The 17717-nt window shown below is 39.4% G+C and overlaps 1 protein-coding gene across 3 annotated transcripts in view; it reads right to left on the minus strand.

Moving 5' to 3' along the window:
• The window catches only part of LOC132826725 (voltage-dependent calcium channel subunit alpha-2/delta-1), a 668330-nt gene that overhangs the window by 14565 nt on the left and 636048 nt on the right, over window positions 1–17717 (minus strand). For all 3 annotated transcript variants that reach the window (XM_060842844.1, XM_060842843.1, XM_060842845.1), the window contains 8 exons: window positions 14794–14861; window positions 13692–13730; window positions 12936–13007; window positions 10426–10578; window positions 6977–7029; window positions 4062–4117; window positions 2472–2601; window positions 74–186 (listed from right to left, as the gene is read on the minus strand). In XM_060842844.1, coding sequence (XP_060698827.1) covers window positions 74–186; window positions 2472–2601; window positions 4062–4117; window positions 6977–7029; window positions 10426–10578; window positions 12936–13007; window positions 13692–13730; window positions 14794–14861 — 684 coding nt within the window. The remainder of the gene's footprint in view (window positions 1–73; window positions 187–2471; window positions 2602–4061; window positions 4118–6976; window positions 7030–10425; window positions 10579–12935; window positions 13008–13691; window positions 13731–14793; window positions 14862–17717) is intronic.

Consider the following 17717-nt stretch of genomic DNA (forward strand, 5'->3'; position numbering starts at 1 on the left):
CTGATTTGCAACTACTGTTCCTAATGAAACCTCTGTGTTTGATGAAGATTCAACATTGACAAGTAAAGGATACATTTTTGTTCTGCTTGCATTAGGGGCTTTGAGTCACATGACTGACATGTGGGCTTACTCTCCACCAGTATAAACACCAGGTTTGTCTTGGAGAGCTTCTCCGCATGGTAAAGCCTGAAGCAAAATTATATTCAAATTATTATTTGACAGTGTGAATACAAAAGGAATAAGTTTTAATCAATACCGTTACAAAAAAAGCAAGAGGAACAAAAGTACAGCTTTTGCAGATTAAATAATTAAAAATCTTAATTAAAACATTCAATTAAAATTTTAATTCTGTTAATTTAATGTAGCTATTTTAGTAACTCTTGGAAAAATGCAGTTATTTTAGTAACTCTAATTTTTTAAGTAGATTTGAAAGGTAAAATTGATCTTCATCAGTAGCAAGACATGGACTCAGCAACTTGTTCAACATCGAAAGCAATTCCTTTTCTACAGGCTTCAAGGGATGACGTAAAATAGGTGGTTCACTATGAGATCACTTCATGCTAATAGCAAAGACTAATTTTACCTTTTTGTTTTTAACAGTAACAAAACTCTGCCAGGTACATTTTACACAAGTTCATTTCCTTTTTTACATATTCTGCAATTGAATTTGACAGATTAGCACAGATCAACAATGTGACATTATCAGTGAGGCACCATTTTTCATGAAATATGTCGAGCAAACGTCCTCTCCAAATGATTAAATGCTGCAACACATCATACTACTTTCGTTGAATTGACTTTTCTCTTTGTTGTATCACAATAGTAAAAAACAAATAAATATCTTCCAATCAACAAATAGAATACTAAAATTCCATTCACCAGGCACTGTTATCATGGCAGCACTTTCAGTCAGAGTAAGACAGAGATGACACTAATGTGTCAAGTGATGTGCAGAAACCATTGTCTAATTGAGAACCTAAACCCACTATTTTCATTGACCATGGTTCTTTTCAGGAAGTCACAGAGAAGTACAGCCTGGAAACAGACCCTTCAGTCCAACCCGTCCATGCCGACCAGATATCCCAACCCAATCTAGTCCCATCTGCCAGCACCCGGCCTATATCCCTCCAAACCCTTCCTATTCATATACCCATCCAAATGCCTCTTTAATGTTCCAATACCAGAAATGTATTCTTATGACTTGTACATTGTGACCCACTTCTCTATTTTGCTATTTATGGCAGAGACTCAGCATTCAGGAATTCATTGTTGTGGTTCTGCTCGCCGAGCTGTAAGTTTTTGCTGCAAACGTTTCGTTCCCTGGCTAGGGAACATCATCAGTGCGGTGGGAGCTTCGTGTGAAGCGCTGCTTTGATGTTTCTTCCGGTATTTATATTGGTTTGTTCTTGCCGCTTCCGGGTGTCAGTTTCAGCTGCAGTGATTTGTATCTGGGGTCCAGGTCGATGTGTCTGTTGATGGATGTTCTTGCCGTTTCCGGGTGTCAGTTTGAAACTGACACCCGGAAACGGCAAGAACATCCATCAACAGACACATCGACCTGGACCCCAGATACAAATCACTGCAGCTGAAACTGACACCCGGAAGCGGCAAGAACAAACCAATAGAAATACCGGAAGAAACATCAAAGCAGCGCTTCACACGAGGCTCCCACCGCACTGGTGATGTTCCCTAGCCAGGGAACGAAACGTCTGCAGCAAAAACTTACAGCTCGGCGAGCAGAACCACAACAACGGATACCCGAGCTACAAATCTTCAATCAGTTTTTATTCAGGAATTCATTTCAAAAACACTTCTGCATCCTCTTGTCACACCTTCAAAAACATCCTCAGCAATTTGTTTTTTCTGCATATCTAAGCCATTTCTCATCCTTCCTGCTCAGTGGCAAAGGAGCTTTCAAAGCTCCTTTGTGTGTGTTATTATGTGGTAGTTGTGATGTAAATTGCTATTTACTTAGTTTCCTTTACTTATTATTTTTTAAGCCCAAGGAGAATTATGCATTATGACTATATGCACTTTACAATAGCAGTAAGAATTTTCTTTATATTAACAATTTTAGCACATAAAAATCTTCAAAGTGTTTTACAGAGGTGGAATCAGATAAACAGACAGCAAGACAAAATAGGTAATTTTAGGAAAGGTGAACATAAAGGGATTTATCTGATCGCAAGTTGATTGCTATGCTTCACACTTTACAATAATGACTAGACTTTATAAATACTGCATCATCTATTAAGGGATTTTAAAGTGTGAAATTTCTCTGTGCATGAAATTTCTTTCTTTCGTGAAATGTTTCTGCTGGGTAGATTCCTTTTCATGATACTTATTGGAAGTGCAGGCTGCAGGCTAGTCAAAATACGTTTGTGTCTTCAAACACCAAACAGCCTGAAAAGCACAGATCAAAATCTCAACTCAGTGATCCCAATAGTGCTAGAGTTTTGCTGTAGTCCTACCTTGAGCAGTTTCCACAATCCACAAGCCCATAGAAGGATGATTCATTGTCATAAAAGTAATACTGAGTCTGTTCAGTGATACAGCTGGACTTTGATAAAGGTTCAGAGAAATCTTCAGTATCTGCATCAACTGCAAATCAAAAGTGAAATACAAATGAATATGGAGCTGAAACATTATCCCTTACAAACTCAATCTATCTGACTTGTTGATGGTATACTATTAATGTATTAATACAATAATTACAGGATTATTACTCTTGTAAAATGAATTATTTTAGTACTATATTCACTTTGTAAGTCCATCAACATGAATATATGTGCATTAATGTCTGAAATTAAGATCATTGAGATCCTTGATGAAATTGGGTAGAGTTACCAGGAGAGGCTGAGCAAGGCATATCTTTTTGCTCTGGAAAAGTATACAGTTGGGATCTTTACAAGTGAGAACTCAGTCTACGTGAATCAGCTCCTGGAGTTTATCATAATTAGGACCAAGGGAAAATGTGTAGTCGTTGACATTACAAAAACATAGATCAAGGTTGAATGCTAGGAAGCACAATCTACTTACAATGAGATTGATCTCATGGATAAAATGCTGGCATACACAGTGAGCATGGATTTATGATAAAGATTGAAAAGGGAGATGAATGTGTCCTTGATAGTGGCAATTATACCCATTTATGAGAAAGGCAGCAGGGTTTTTAAGGGCTTAGTTAAGCTGCTCCTGTAGTCCTATGAAACCTGCTTGCTACTTGTGGGTGTCACACAGAAATTTCCAAAATCGTGCTCATTTTTCCTCAGGTTCTTTTTGGCAACTCAGGAAATACCACGGCTGCACATGCGGGGTGGGGGGTGGGGGTGCAGCGGGGAGACAATGGAAGTTTAACCCTGTCAAGATGGGGCACATTCAACAGATCATCTAATCTTTTCAGATTTTCATTTGCATGTTTAATAAATCAGTGCCATAATGTTTCACTGGGGCCACAGACACTCCTGAAGCAGTTTTCTCATCATGTTTCATTTTCAGTCAGCTCCAGCAGTGACACATCAGTTGGCGCTGAATGTCCATGCTGAATTAAAACTACTCACCTCAGCCACTAAAAATGTGGGTGAGCATTTTCCTTTGGAGTTTACCTAGGGACATTGCTGCAACCCAGGAGAACAATCATAGTGATATTAAAACAAATTGTATTTATTTTCAAATTATTGAACATTTTGGATGATGGTATAAATATATTGGAGATGGCTCTTTGACTGGATCAAGAATAATTCAGCTCATTAAATCAAGACGACAAATCCTGTTGAGGATGAATGTGTCAGGTAATTGCCAACTTGGAGAGTTAGGGCTGGGTTGGTAGAGGTCTGAGACCTTGTATTGAAACCTCCAGCAATACAACCAGCTACAGCTGGCAACCTAATCTGCACACTAGCCTGATCAACATAGACTGGGATTCTGTCAGTGTGGTAATTCAAACTAATTGGATGAATGGATCATGATTCAATCCGCCTCTGATGGTTTTCCATTTACAATAGAATCAACAGAAATAAACATCAGAGATGCCAGCATCCACCAAAGAAATTTTCAGGTACCTGCTTCAAGTAAGTGTGGGAAGGTAAGGCTGAGGAACAGCTGCTGCAGTAAGGACCTGGACATCAATGAAGAGATAAAATGTAAATATTTGAACAATGAAGCAAAGAGTTGTAGGGGTAAATATTCCCCTTCACTGCTTGACAAATCACATGCTCCTTTCAGATCTACAACATGCTCACAATTGTAAAGGATCTGAAATTCATGGCCAGGCAGTGAAAATAAATATCCAACTCTTTTTGTTATAAGTTGAATGCGGAACTTAAGACACATTGAAAAATTCAGCATTTCTCAAGTAAAGAATACCTATAAGAAATAACATTTGAAGTGACTAAAGGCAGCAAATTAAATCATTTACTATACAATTACATGTGGTTGAATGTAAATTCCATTCTGAAATATTACTTCTATGACTCCTGCCAATTATTTAGATCTTTTCAGTTACGGTGACATGGTTTGCAAATTTTCAATATTTATGTTAAGTTCTGAAAATATGCTTCCTACTTATTATACAAAGTTCATTCCTATTGGATATCGTCATTAATTAAACAAGACAACAGTTTGGGGAGCTTTATATCAGAATGGCCTTACAGCCTGAGCTATTAACAACATCGCTCCACCTTCATGTCCTCATTAGCTGGCGGCAGGTTTGTGATGCAGAGAATAAGTTCAATTCCTGTACCAGCTGATGTCACCATCAATGTCTTGCCTTCTCCCCTTGCCTGAGGCATGATGACCTTAGTTTAAAGCACCACCCATCATCTCTCTCATGAGAGAGCAGCCCTATGATCCTCTGGGACAAGGTGACTTTACCTTTACCTTACAATGGCCTGCCTCTCCAGAGGATACAGTACTCACCGGTATCACACTAACAAGACAGTTATGGTTTAGGAATATAATTTAGCATGTCATTAGAATTTAGAATTTGAATGTCATCTACTGAATGCTCTCAATTCCATTATTCAATAAGGATTGCTTTCCTCCATAAGCTTTGTCTGCTGCTGACTGCAGATTTGATAATGGATAAAGGAAGCTGGCAGATGGGAAACTAAAGTTCTGTTGCACCTACTTCTCCCACTTCTCTAGGAAACAAGCTCCACCCATACTCGGGCATGTATGCATAAAGCAAGCGCAAATGGATCAAACTACAATCTAGACTGTGTATTGTACTCTTCAAATACTGGACACAAGACCTACTCTGAGGTTCGAATGGATGAAAATCAGTCAAAGAGAACTCACTTATCCTCTTGACAGTCACTTGTTCAGTTTCCAGTTAGTTTTACATGCAGTTGGCTGTTCCTTATTTGCATTCATTCGGGAGTTGGGTATCTCAGGCTAATTCAGCACTTTTTGCACATTCCGAATTGCCCTTTAGAAGGTGGTAACAAGCAGACTTCTTGAACTGCTGCAATATTTGGGGAGAACCATAGCGCTGAAAGGGAAAGCACTGGATTTTGATCCACTGACAACTAAAGAACAGCTTACAGCTGGTGCGGTTTGTATGCACTTGGTGCCCTTAACCTTTCAGGTGCTAGAGGTAAAGGGTTTGAAAGGTACTGTGGTAGAGGGGAGCTGTGGTGAGTTATTGCAGTCCATCTTGTAGATGGTGTACAATGCAGCCACTGTTTATCAGTGGTGAGGGAAGTGAATGGTGAAGGTGGCAGTTTAAGTACCAACCAAGCAGGAATTTTTTTTTTGGACTGTGTCGAGCAACTGAGTGTTGTTGAAAGTACCCACATCCAGGCAAATACAGAGTAATTCATCACTGTCCTGACTTGTGCCTTATAGATAGTGGACAGGCTTTGGGAACACAGCAGGTGAGTTCTCACTGCAGAATTCCTATCCTTTCACCTGCTCATGTAACCATAGAGTTGATATGGTTGGTCCAGTTTAGTTGCTTATCTATGTACGCCCCAGGTTGTTGAGAGTGAGGCTTTCAGCGATGTTAATGCCATTTACTGTCATGGGATGATGATGAGCTTCTCCCTTATCAGAGATGGTCATTGTCTGGCAATTGTGTAGTACAAGGTGACTTGGTGCTTTTAAGCACAAGCTTGAATGATGTCCAGATACAGCAAGACTTGGACGTGAACGGTTTCTGTATCTAAGGAGTCACAAATGGTGCTGAACATAGTGCTATCATCAAATATCTCGGTTTTGACCTGAGGCACTCCTGCAGAGATGCCCTTTGACAGAGAAGAATAACCTCCAACCCCAACAATCAGACAACTGTTTGCCCGATATGATTCCACCTGATGAAGAAATTTCCCAGTTCTCAATGACTCCAATTTTGCTGGGTTTCTTGTTCCACGCTCGGTCAAATGCTGCCTTGCTGTAAAGGGCAGTCACTCTCCCCTCAGCTCTGATGTTCAAATAATCAAGAGCAGGCTGAAAGGACAGTCTCCTGGTTTTTGTGGAATTTGGAAAGCTTTGTTAAGAGAGGAGCTCACTCTCGTCCACAAACCCTGACTGAATGACTGAGGAAGCAGCACAGAAAGTAAGCCGCACTAAATGTGCAAAGGTAAACCAAGCAATATAATAAAAGGATCAAACAAAAACAAAGTGGCAAATTCAAAATGGTTCTAAGCCTATCTGCTATAATATTGCAACCCAGCTGAGGCAATTGAACATTCTCAAAATTAACATTAAGTTATTGGGCTACCATTTGCTCCCTTCCCAAGCATGTGCAGGTGGAGGCTGCAGGGGCTATAAGATAGTTAAAGCATAACAAACAAAGTTTAGTCAGTTTTGTCCTTATTTGTTTTGTCAAACTGCCTAATCAAAATTTAAAGCCTTACAAATTTAATGCAGTCTAATATTGCCTTGTTGATATGTTTGATTCCCTGCTGCCATCAAAATTTGAGTATTTTTGTCACTTGTTCAATTAAGTGAGTATAACAAAGCAACTTTCACTTACCATGCTGCACTTGATGCCCACCAACCTATATTCAAAATATCGACTATGCTGGGCTAAAAATGATTTAAGAAACATCATTGTTAATTCAGTATTCAATAAACAACATCCAACCCATCATGATTGTAAATGTTCCATCTTAATGTGACATCATTCAAGAATAAATCAATCAAATTGACAACAATTTTCCCACACAGAGCAAGATTTCTGAAATGAATGGACAGAGTAGCTGGAAACATGCTTTTCAAAGAGGATTAGTGAATTAATGATGGTTCTGGATTAATAAAAATAAAAAATGCTGGATCCACTCAGCAGATCAGGCAGCATCTATGGAGAGAGCGACATAGAGTTAAATGTTATGAGTCTTTGATCTTTCAGCAGATTCATGGGATCATGACTTTAGGCAAATGGGTATCATTCTTCCTGGCACATAAATTCTTTGTATTTTGCAGAATTTTGCTTCTTAGTATTGGTATGTTATTACTACTCAATCTGTAATGTTCATGTATGAACAAAAAAATTGAAACCAATTCAAGTTTTCCTACTTTTAAAAGAAAACTTGACAAATATATTCACAGCCAAAGATTGGTGTATTTTTAGTAGATGTTTTGATATTAATTATAAGGAGTAACCACGTCATTCATAAGACACTGTAATCCCTCAAATTACCTTGGAATGAAACAAACTAGAACTCTTCAGTTATGGCTGAACATTTGTTCATTCAAATTTGGCACCTTCTCTCCATGCATCCACATGTTGGGAAACTGGAGGCTGAAACAATGACTTATGAACACTGGGCTTACTGATCAAGCCAACTGCTTTGACCTATCTGAGGGAAGCAGACAGAGGCAAACACTTGATAACCACTGGAAACAGCGCCACTTATGACCTTATGATGGGAGGAAGGTTCATCATGAAGAATTGATGATGATTATAAGGCCTAAGACATATATTTCCCTGAGAAAACTTCCAGAATTCCCGAGACTTAGTTGCAGTTCCCATTGTTTGGAAGATAGCAATTTTTAAAAAAAAACACTTTTTGGGAAAGGAAACAGAAAACAAGCCACATAACCTGACATTAGAATTAAACTCCTACAGTGTGGAAACAGGCCATTAGGCCCAACAAGTCCACAGCAACCCTTGTTTTTTTTCAACTAATAATGTGGCTCAATGGTCCATTGCCCTACCATTCTACATTTACCCAGACTAATGCACCTAACCTACATATCCTTAAAGTAAAATTTAACATGGCCAATTTACCCAACCTGCACATTTTTGGAATGTGGGAGGAAACCCACACAGACACGGGGAGAATGTGCAAACTTGACACAGACAGTCACCCAGGGTCGGAGTTGAACCCAGGTCACTGGTTCTGTGAAGCAGCAGTGCTCACCATTGAGCCACATTATTAGTTGAAAAAAAACTAGAATCTGTCACCAGGACACTGTAATTTGTTTGGACCAACACAGATTTCTTAAAGGAAAACCATCTATTAAAAAAAGCTGTTTGAACTTTTGAATAGACTGGTTAAGAATAAATTTACATATGTATTGGATTTGGATTTTAAAAAAAACATCTGATAAGGTGCTGAAGAAGAGATTATTGCAAAAATTTAGAAATAATGAGATGACAGATAATATGTTAACATGAATTGAGAATTGGTGACAGGACAGAAAATGAAGAGTGGAAACAAGTGGGTCTGATGAAGCTTTGCATAAAAGAAAAAGAGGATTTAGTCCAAAAGTGAAAAAAGTCTTACTGCAATTATATAGAGCTTTGATCAGACTGCACATGGAGTACTGGGTGCAATTAGTTACCTTACCTAAGGAAGGATGTGCAGTACTACTTCGATTATCCAAACATCAGTTATCCAAATTTCAGATTATCTGAACAAGATCTCAAGATCCCATAAAAACTGCACTAGGCAATTCAGCATTCCGTTATCTGTTAAACAGCATTATGGCGTGCATTGCCAGATAACCGAGAAATGACTCATAAATTACTGCTTGTTTATGATCAGATTGATTATCTGAACGGTCAATTATCCAAACAAAATACTCCCTGCCCAACTTGCTCCGATAATCGAGGTTCTACTGTACCTGCCCTAGGAGGGGGGTTCAGTGATTTTGGGATGAGGGGATTGTTCTATGAGAGATGATTGAGTACACTAAACCTCAATTCTTTGAGGTTTAGAGAATGAGTGGTGCATTCAATGAAGTTAACTCATTGGGGTTACCAGGGTAGATGCTGGGAAGATATTTTCCTTCATGGTGAAGTCTGGAACTTGGAATTACAGTATTAGCCATGGTAAGATAACCATTCAGAATTGAGGTGAAGAAAAAAATTCTGCTCGAGAAAGGTGGTTGGTCCTTGGAATTCTCGATATAGAGGGCTAAAAATGTTCACTCATCAAATCAGAAAACAATTAACCTTTAGATTCTAAGAACATTAAAGGATATGTAAATAACTGAAATAGTAGATTAGCCATAACCTTACTGAATGAGAAACATGCTCCCACATTTGATATTTTTATGATTTGCACAGTGATGTCTCGTGACTTCATAGAATCCCTCCAGTTGGGAGGCAGACCATTCAACCCATTGAGGCTACACCGACCCACCACAGAGCATCCCATAGACTCACACCTCCTCCCTTATCCCTAACACCCCTGTACTTCCTGTGGCTAATCCCCCTAGCCTGCACATCCCTGGATACTACAGGCAATTTAGCACTGCCAATCCACCCTAGCCTGCACATCTTTGGACTGTGGGAGAAAACTGGAGCACCAGGAGGCGTGGTGGAGAACATACAACTCCACACAGTTGTCCAAGGTTGGAATCAAATCCTGGTCCTATGATGAAGCAGTGCTAACTACTGAGCCACCATGCCACCCAATTAAACAACTGACCTCTGACAATTACAATCACTTTCCTTTGCCACAAGTATGAATTCTGGTGACAGGCCTGAAGAGCATCTTGTCTTCCATCTTCACAAATGAACCCCTTTCACTTCAATGTAATGCAGTCTCCTCGGCGCCACATTTAAGTGCTGGTTTAGTGTGAAAAAATGTCACTCTCCGTTTTGCTCAGCTCTGGCGTCAGAACTTGTGAATCTCAGAGCTGGGACTGCTGGGGATTGGTAAGCTGCTGACAGCAAGCAGCACTGCACCATGCAGAGGTCCACTCTTACATTTTAATTGGGCACATTGTGCTGACTGATGAATTGTAAGGAAGTCAGTACTCATAAAATATGTCTCATTACAGTGTCAATAAAAAATGAGTTCCTTAAATAAAATACAAATTTGGGTATAACCTTTTAAGTAACAGCTTACAAATTACATAAAACATGTGAAATTAAATCAATTTCAGTTCCTCATTCTCTGACTGTAGGCAGCCATTACTGAGGAATTGAGGCTCCATTACATTCAGTATCAATAACTTTAATTTACTTACAACAAAGACTGAGCGAAGCCCAGCTGCTGCTTTTGTCTCTGTTTCTGGATCACACACAGACTGAAAATCGTAGGACTTGTTAAAGGCATACAGCGATGTGTTTAGAAGGCGCCTCATCAGGCTTGGATCAATCTCACCGAAGAACTTGCCAATCTGAAACAGCAATGGGATTTGTTAAAACTGTTCGAACTCTAACCTAGACAAGAGCTTTAAACTGACTGCTGGGAATTTAATTATTTGGAAATATGTTGGAAGATACTGGGAAATTCCTGACAAACTAGAAAGTTCTGATGGCTGATCACGAGAGATCTCAAGGAAATTCCTGATGGTCAACTCAAACGCCAATTATTTTGTACAAATGCTCAACACAATTGCATGCATACACAATAATAAAAGATGTTGTAAATGTTAGATATTGGCTTCCAAAGAAACCTTGCAACAAGATAAATAACTTCGTAGTTTGGCTTCTTTGTTTGTGCACTAAATAATGATTGTTCCTCTTCAAGGTAGCCCAAGGGTCAATCCTACCTTCAAGCAAATTCTTCAGAGAGTCAGCTTAATTAATCCATGTTTTAACCATGGATAGGTTTTGTACAAGTGGACAGCAAGTTGAATTTGAAAGTCGCCTGCAGTGACTGATATGAGGCTGAGGTTATTTGATGTAACAGGCAGGAAGTTGGAAGCTTGCAGCTGATAACAACTAACATGGCTGTTCGCTGCTGACAGAGCACAGGCAGCATGATCAGGGTCAAGGGGGAACCACCTTGTCCCTGAGAAAGGAGTCTAACAGTGACTTGTGAGGCCACGATCTCTTCAACCTCCCATCAAGTGCTCAGTGGCCTTCACCTGTTAGAAAACCATGGTTCCTTTCTATGTTTGGTTCAGTTAAAATGGTGCAATTGGGATTTAAGATAAATAAAGAAGGGCCCTGTTGACTCCGAGTAGATATCCTTGATGCCTTTGCTCGACAGTTCATTAAAGCATCGAGACTGAGAGATCCTGGCAAGATAAAGTTACCAAATTACATTAACAGTTCACTCATCCAGGTTTCAACCAAGCAGCTGGAGTCAAAATCCTGTTATGAATTTACAACCTCAATGTAATTTTGAGCTTCCACAAGGGAGCTGAATGTAGAATGGTCAAAGCAAAGGTCCTTTATAGAATTGATGTAGGCCAATCAGAAAATGTGACAGCCAGTTCCCTTTCTGCCTCCTTTCTTGGACCAGAGTATGAATATTGTTCATAACTTGCCAAAAAAAAAGTCTAGCTATAGTTCCTATTGGGGACTACAACCATGCCTTTTTCTGCTCCAAACTCTGTTCCTCAGCCACTGACCACAGCACTTTTCAATGGCAGCTGCCTGAGGCTGCAACAAGCTGTTCGTATTTGACCCCAAGTTGAACTTCTGACATGTATCCATACTGCCACTAAGACTTCCTATTTCTTCCTCCATAACATCACCCTGCTCTGACCCTGCCTCTGCTGATCCACGGCTGAAACCAATCACCCCTTTCCTACGCAAGACTGCTCTATTCTAATGTTTTCCCAACAGATTGCCTGTCTACTATGCTCCATAATATTGAGGTCATCTAAACTTTGCTGTTGCAATTCACCCTGTATTCTCCTATCACCACTATGCTTTCTGATCTATATTGGCACCAGTTAGCCAATCCCTGGGTTTTAAATCTGCATCCTCATTTTCAAAACATTCCATGATCTCGATCCTCCTGAACTCCTTCGGTCCTACAATACACAGAAATCACTGAACCCATCTAATACTGGTGTCTTGGCATTGCTGCTTTAATTACTCTACCATTGGTGGGCCTGCCTACCATTTCCAAGACTCTCACAAATTCCCACCTCGGAATTTGCCCCCTAAACTGCTTCATCTTAGTTTCCTCCTTTAAGGCGCTTCTTAAAACAATGTATTTGACCAATCTTGTAGCTGTCTGCCCTGAGATTTCAGTGGATCACTATCAACCTTTCATGTGATAACATTCCTTATGGATTAGCCTGGAATTATGTTAAAAGTGCTATATGAATAGAAATTGTTGTCATTAACAATATTCAATACTGTTGTCAGCTATTTCATTGGACTGAGACAATGTTACACATCTATCCTATGAGTCTCAGAACTATTCTTACTATCGTTAGGGAGATATATTCATTTCCCACACTAATCATGCTTGTTGCTTCCTATAATGTTAAAAGGAATCGCTGTTAAAATAAGTGTTAATTGGTGTTGAAGACAATTTTATGCTGTGGTCAATGATCAATGATGAAATCAAACCCAGATCCTAGAGGTGAAATACTATAGGTCATCTATTCTTCCTTCATCTTATGATTACTGTCAACGGGGGACCTGAACAACATCAGCATTATTACTTCAGAAAACATTTCTATCAATGTGTGTTGAAGGAAAACACGATCATCACTCTTAATGTAACGCAAGCATGTTTTAACTCAAAGTATCAAGATCATTCAAGGCTGAAGGGTTTAGTTGCATTTACCTTTCCAATATATTCATCCTGGTTTGACATAAGCAGGAACCCACCATCATCCAATATAACACAGTCAAAATGCTGCAGAGAAAACAACAGCAAGAATGATTGATTTTAACTATAAAGAAATGCAATTGTTTAGGCTCAGGTACACTTTTTAATGACCTTCTTTCCATTCTTTAGGTACAGTTCACCCGTTTACTGCACAACAGTTTAGTCAATAGTTTACATGAAATTTGTGCTGTGGACTGGCATTCAGTAAATTGAGATTGTCCAAATAATTCTATTTGGCATTGATCTTGTGCATATTTTATACATTATCTATTTCAGTAGAGAGTTTAATTCAAATGTGAATCTTTTCTCTCTTGTTTGTGATTATAATTAATTGATAAATTCTATTACAACATTTCGCTCACCCAACTTAATCTGTTGAAATACAGAACAATTGAACTAAAAATAACCTCAAATAAACCTTGAAGTTATGAATTCATATTCAAAATGCTTGAACCAAAATGCTTTCTGATGAGCTGGCAGGAATATTAATAAATATTCCAGGGTTTAATCTATAAGGATCACGCATGAGGCTTAGTACATTCAATTGATATTTGCTGGCTTTTGAATCAGGCCAAAGTGGCTTCAGGATTAACTCAAAGCTCTCTTTGACACAGCTCCTGGGAGTGTTAAATCCTCCCCTCTCATATAAAGAAATATAAAATATATGTGTCTTCTTTAGACCTAACAGCATGCAGGTGTGCAAAGTCTTACCTTGCTATTCTTTGTGCAGTCACAGATTTCACCATAACACTACAACAAAAGCACATCATTAATACATACGAACAATCATTGCAATTTACATTTAAGAATTTAAAACATATTTTCCAATTTTAATTGGCAATTGGTCTTAAGGAGGAGGATTTTATGAGTATTGTACAGTACACACTTAGGGAATTAGGATGAGGGTTGGAGAGTGAAATTTAAGGAGGATTCAATACAACATTAGTGGGGAATTGGGATGAGGGTTGGAAAGTGGAGATTTAAGGAGGATTGTACAGTACATGAGTAGGGAATTGGGATGAGGGTTGGAGAGTGGAGATTTAAGGAGGTTTGTACAGTACATGAGTAGGGAATTGGGATGAGGGTTGGAGAGTGGAAATTTAAGGCAGGACCATTTTTAGTGGGTAATATGTTGGCAGGAAGAGAGGTGTACAGAAAGATTAAGTAGTGTATTTGGTGAAGGGACAGTGAATGAACAGGTATTTTGGGTGGAAGCAGAACAAGTTAAGTGCTGCAACTTGAGTAAGTTAAAGAAGTTTTATCTTGATTACAAGATCACAGATAAAGTAAGGCCCTGAAATCACTAGATGCTCATTCAGTGTATGTGGACAGAGCAAATTCCCCGCTCCTCCTAGCCCCAAAGCAGAGGTTCTGCTCCAGTTACTCCAGTTTGAGAAAGTTTCAGGCCTTCAAAAGAAATGCACTGCTATCAACTGATCCAAGTTAGGTCAAGGCTTTTGAAATGATTTCAAAGGAGATTTCTCAAGAGTCCCTTAGCACAGACAGAATGTCCCTCCTGCATGAAATTAAGTATCTAGTTACAACTATATGAAATCTCAGTGTAGCCCCATACTCCACCTTCACTGGGTAGAAATAGATGACACAACCCTTTGCAGACACATCGATTTTGCAGTTTAAATACATGAGTTGGGAAATGGTCGGTTGATACGGGAACTTAAGACAAATGATATGCCCATTGACAAGTACAGGAATGGTATTTATTTCCAAAGAACTTCAAAATTAAAACAATAATGCACTATCTGCATCGTGGCGTATAAGCCAATGCTAGGGCTTGGTATTTTAATTTTCTTACCTTGCTCTTACTTGCTACTTTGGTGAAGTTCTCCATCCAGGCAGTTACATCAAGCTTTACTCCAACAACTGCAATCCAATGAGAAATGTAACAATCAACATCAGTAAAGGGGAGTCAGCTGTAATTGTGTTTTTTTACCCCTCTTTTCATTTGGTTTATTTATCTGCATGCCCCATTATGTTGAGAACAATGTATAACTTTTGACTGGAATTTTATCTTTTGGTGTGTTAAAACGAGAAAGCTGTAGTTAGCTATTCTTAGCATTTTATTTGCGAGCTTGAAACTTTTAAGTCAAAAAGAAAGCTGATACTTGGAAATGAAGATACGGGAGCTCCATTTTGAAGTTTTACTGGCTTTTCCTTCTGGGTGCAGGAGAGTCTGGAGATTGTTTACACTAGCATGCATTTTTATGAGATTTTATGACCTTTATTTCAGGAGCTGCAGTTGAATAGTGCAGAGTGTTACATAAAAAAAGCCAGGAAGAAAATAAACTTGTGTTGTTGCATCAGGAATCCAGTGGAAAACAGAAACAGAGCAAGCCAGAAGATCTGCCTGATGGTGGAGACATGGCAGATGGACAACTGCATTGAGGAAACTTATGTGGGTGGTATGTTGTGTGGCACTGTGGTTCATTGGTTAGCACTGTTGTCACATAATGTCAGCGGCCCAGGTTTGATTCCACTCTCAGGTAACCAACTGTGTGGAGCTTGTACATTCTCCCTGTGTCTGTGTGGGTTTCCTTTGGGTGCTCTGGTTTCCTCCCACAGACCCAAGATCTGTGGACTATGTGGAATAGCCGTGCTAACTTACAGTGTGTAGGTTAGGTGGATTAACTATGGGTTACAGGGACATGGTAAGGGGTTTGGGTCTGGGTGGAATGCTCTTTGCAGAGTCGGTATGGGCCGAATGGCCTGGTTCCGCGTTGTAGGGATTCTATAATTCTATGTTTTTGCTCTGAAGTTTAAAGTGATTGAGAGCTTAACTTACAGATATTTTTTGGTGAGTTGGGAATACTTACTCGATGAAGGGAAAAGCATCTAATGACGGCACAGAAAGTCACTGAAAGAAAATGAGTAAAAACTCTTCCAGCCTGAATCTGAATAAGGAGCCTTAGGGTGAAAATAGTGCTGACTCTTAACTCAAGTTTGAGCGTTTGTGAAGATAACAGGGATTACATGTGGATGAAAATGTTTCTGTTTTCAATACAAACTTTCCAACTTTTGCCGAGTGTGCTATAGTTCATGTTTCTTGTTTAATAAGCATTTACTCTTTGGTTTGAAAGTACATTAACAGTCTCTGTGAATGTGTTTGATCTCTGATCTCTATGATAAAAATCGAAGTTAGGGTGTAACAGGACAGGTTCCACTCTGGGAAGTGATGTCTCCAATTTAACACCAACTGGGAACATAAAAGTTCTGCCATGTATCATTCTTCAGACAAGAACTGAACCACCATCTTTGTCAACATCCTTTGAAAATAGGAAGGCCTTATTGGAACCACAAGATGAAGTAGCAAAACATGCCACATGGTCATTATTCACTCCACCCCAATTATTTTCATAATTCCTTACAATTCTTTTTTGAATAGTCTAAAACAACAAATGGTCTTTATGTAAGAGGAAGGCTTTATGAGACCATAAGAACAGGGAGCAGAACACCCCATTCAGCCCATCAAGTGTGTCCCACCATTCAATGAGATCAAGACTGATTGATTATCCTTAACTGCACTTTTCTGCCCTACCCCATAACCTTGATTCCCATAGTGATTAGAAATCTGTTTTTCTCAGCCTTGAATATACTCAACCATTCAGCCTCAATAGCTCTTTGTAGTAAAGAATTCCATAGACTCACCACATTTGAGAGAAAAAATTCTTCATCTTTGTCTTCTCTGGACAACTCCTTACTTTGAGACTGTGGCCTATGGTCATGGACTCTTCCGATGAAGAGAAACGACCTTTCCGCATCTACACTGTCAAGCCCACTACGGATCTTGAATGTTTCAATAAGGTCTCCTCTTACTTTCTAAAACTCCAACAAGTACAAGCCTAACTTACCCGATGTCTTAGTATAAAGAATCAATCTGGTGTACCTTTTCTATATTTAAAAGAGGATGCAGTTGCATTGGAGGGAGTTCAGAAGGGGTTCAATAGATTGATAACCGGAACGAGTGGATTGCTTTACGGAGAAACGTTGGACAAGCTGGATTTGTTTCCATGGGAATTTGGAAGAGTGAGGGGTGAACTAATTGAAGTGTATAAGATCCTACATGGATCGTGGAAAGATCTCTTGTACATCACCCCAGAACTAGGGGGCATTGTTCTAAAATTTGAGGTCTCTCTTTTAGGCAGGAGATGTGGGGTTATAATTTTAAGGCAGAAGTAGCTAGATTCCTGTTCATAGACTCCCCATAGTATGAAAGCAGGCCATTTGGCCCATCTAGTCCACACTGACCCTCTGAAGGGCATCCCATCTCCTACCCTATCCCTATAACCTTGCATTTCCCATGGCTAATCCATCCAGTCTGCACATCCCCTTCACATTATGGACAATTTAGTAGGGCCAATCCACTGAGCCTGCACATCATTGGACTGTGAGAAGAACTGGAGCACCTGAGGGAAACCCACGTGGACAAGGGGAGAATGTGCAAACTCCACGCAGTTTCCTGAGTCCCTGGTGCTGTGGTACTTGTTCGACAAAGGAATCAAAGATGATTAGGATTAGATGTGAATACAGAATTCAAGAAACAAATAGAACAGTCAAGCTATGATCGCACTGATTGAGGGAGCAATTTTGACAGGCCAAATGTTTATATACAACCTACTTCTCTTGGGGCTGATGTAGTGGAGTGGTAACATTCATACTTCTGGATCAGAAGGTCTGGGTTCAAGTCCCAGCTGTCATGCAAGTGTGTCATAACATACCCAA

This window comes from Hemiscyllium ocellatum, chromosome 23 (genome assembly GCF_020745735.1).
Source record: "Hemiscyllium ocellatum isolate sHemOce1 chromosome 23, sHemOce1.pat.X.cur, whole genome shotgun sequence".
Lineage (NCBI taxonomy): Eukaryota > Metazoa > Chordata > Chondrichthyes > Orectolobiformes > Hemiscylliidae > Hemiscyllium > Hemiscyllium ocellatum.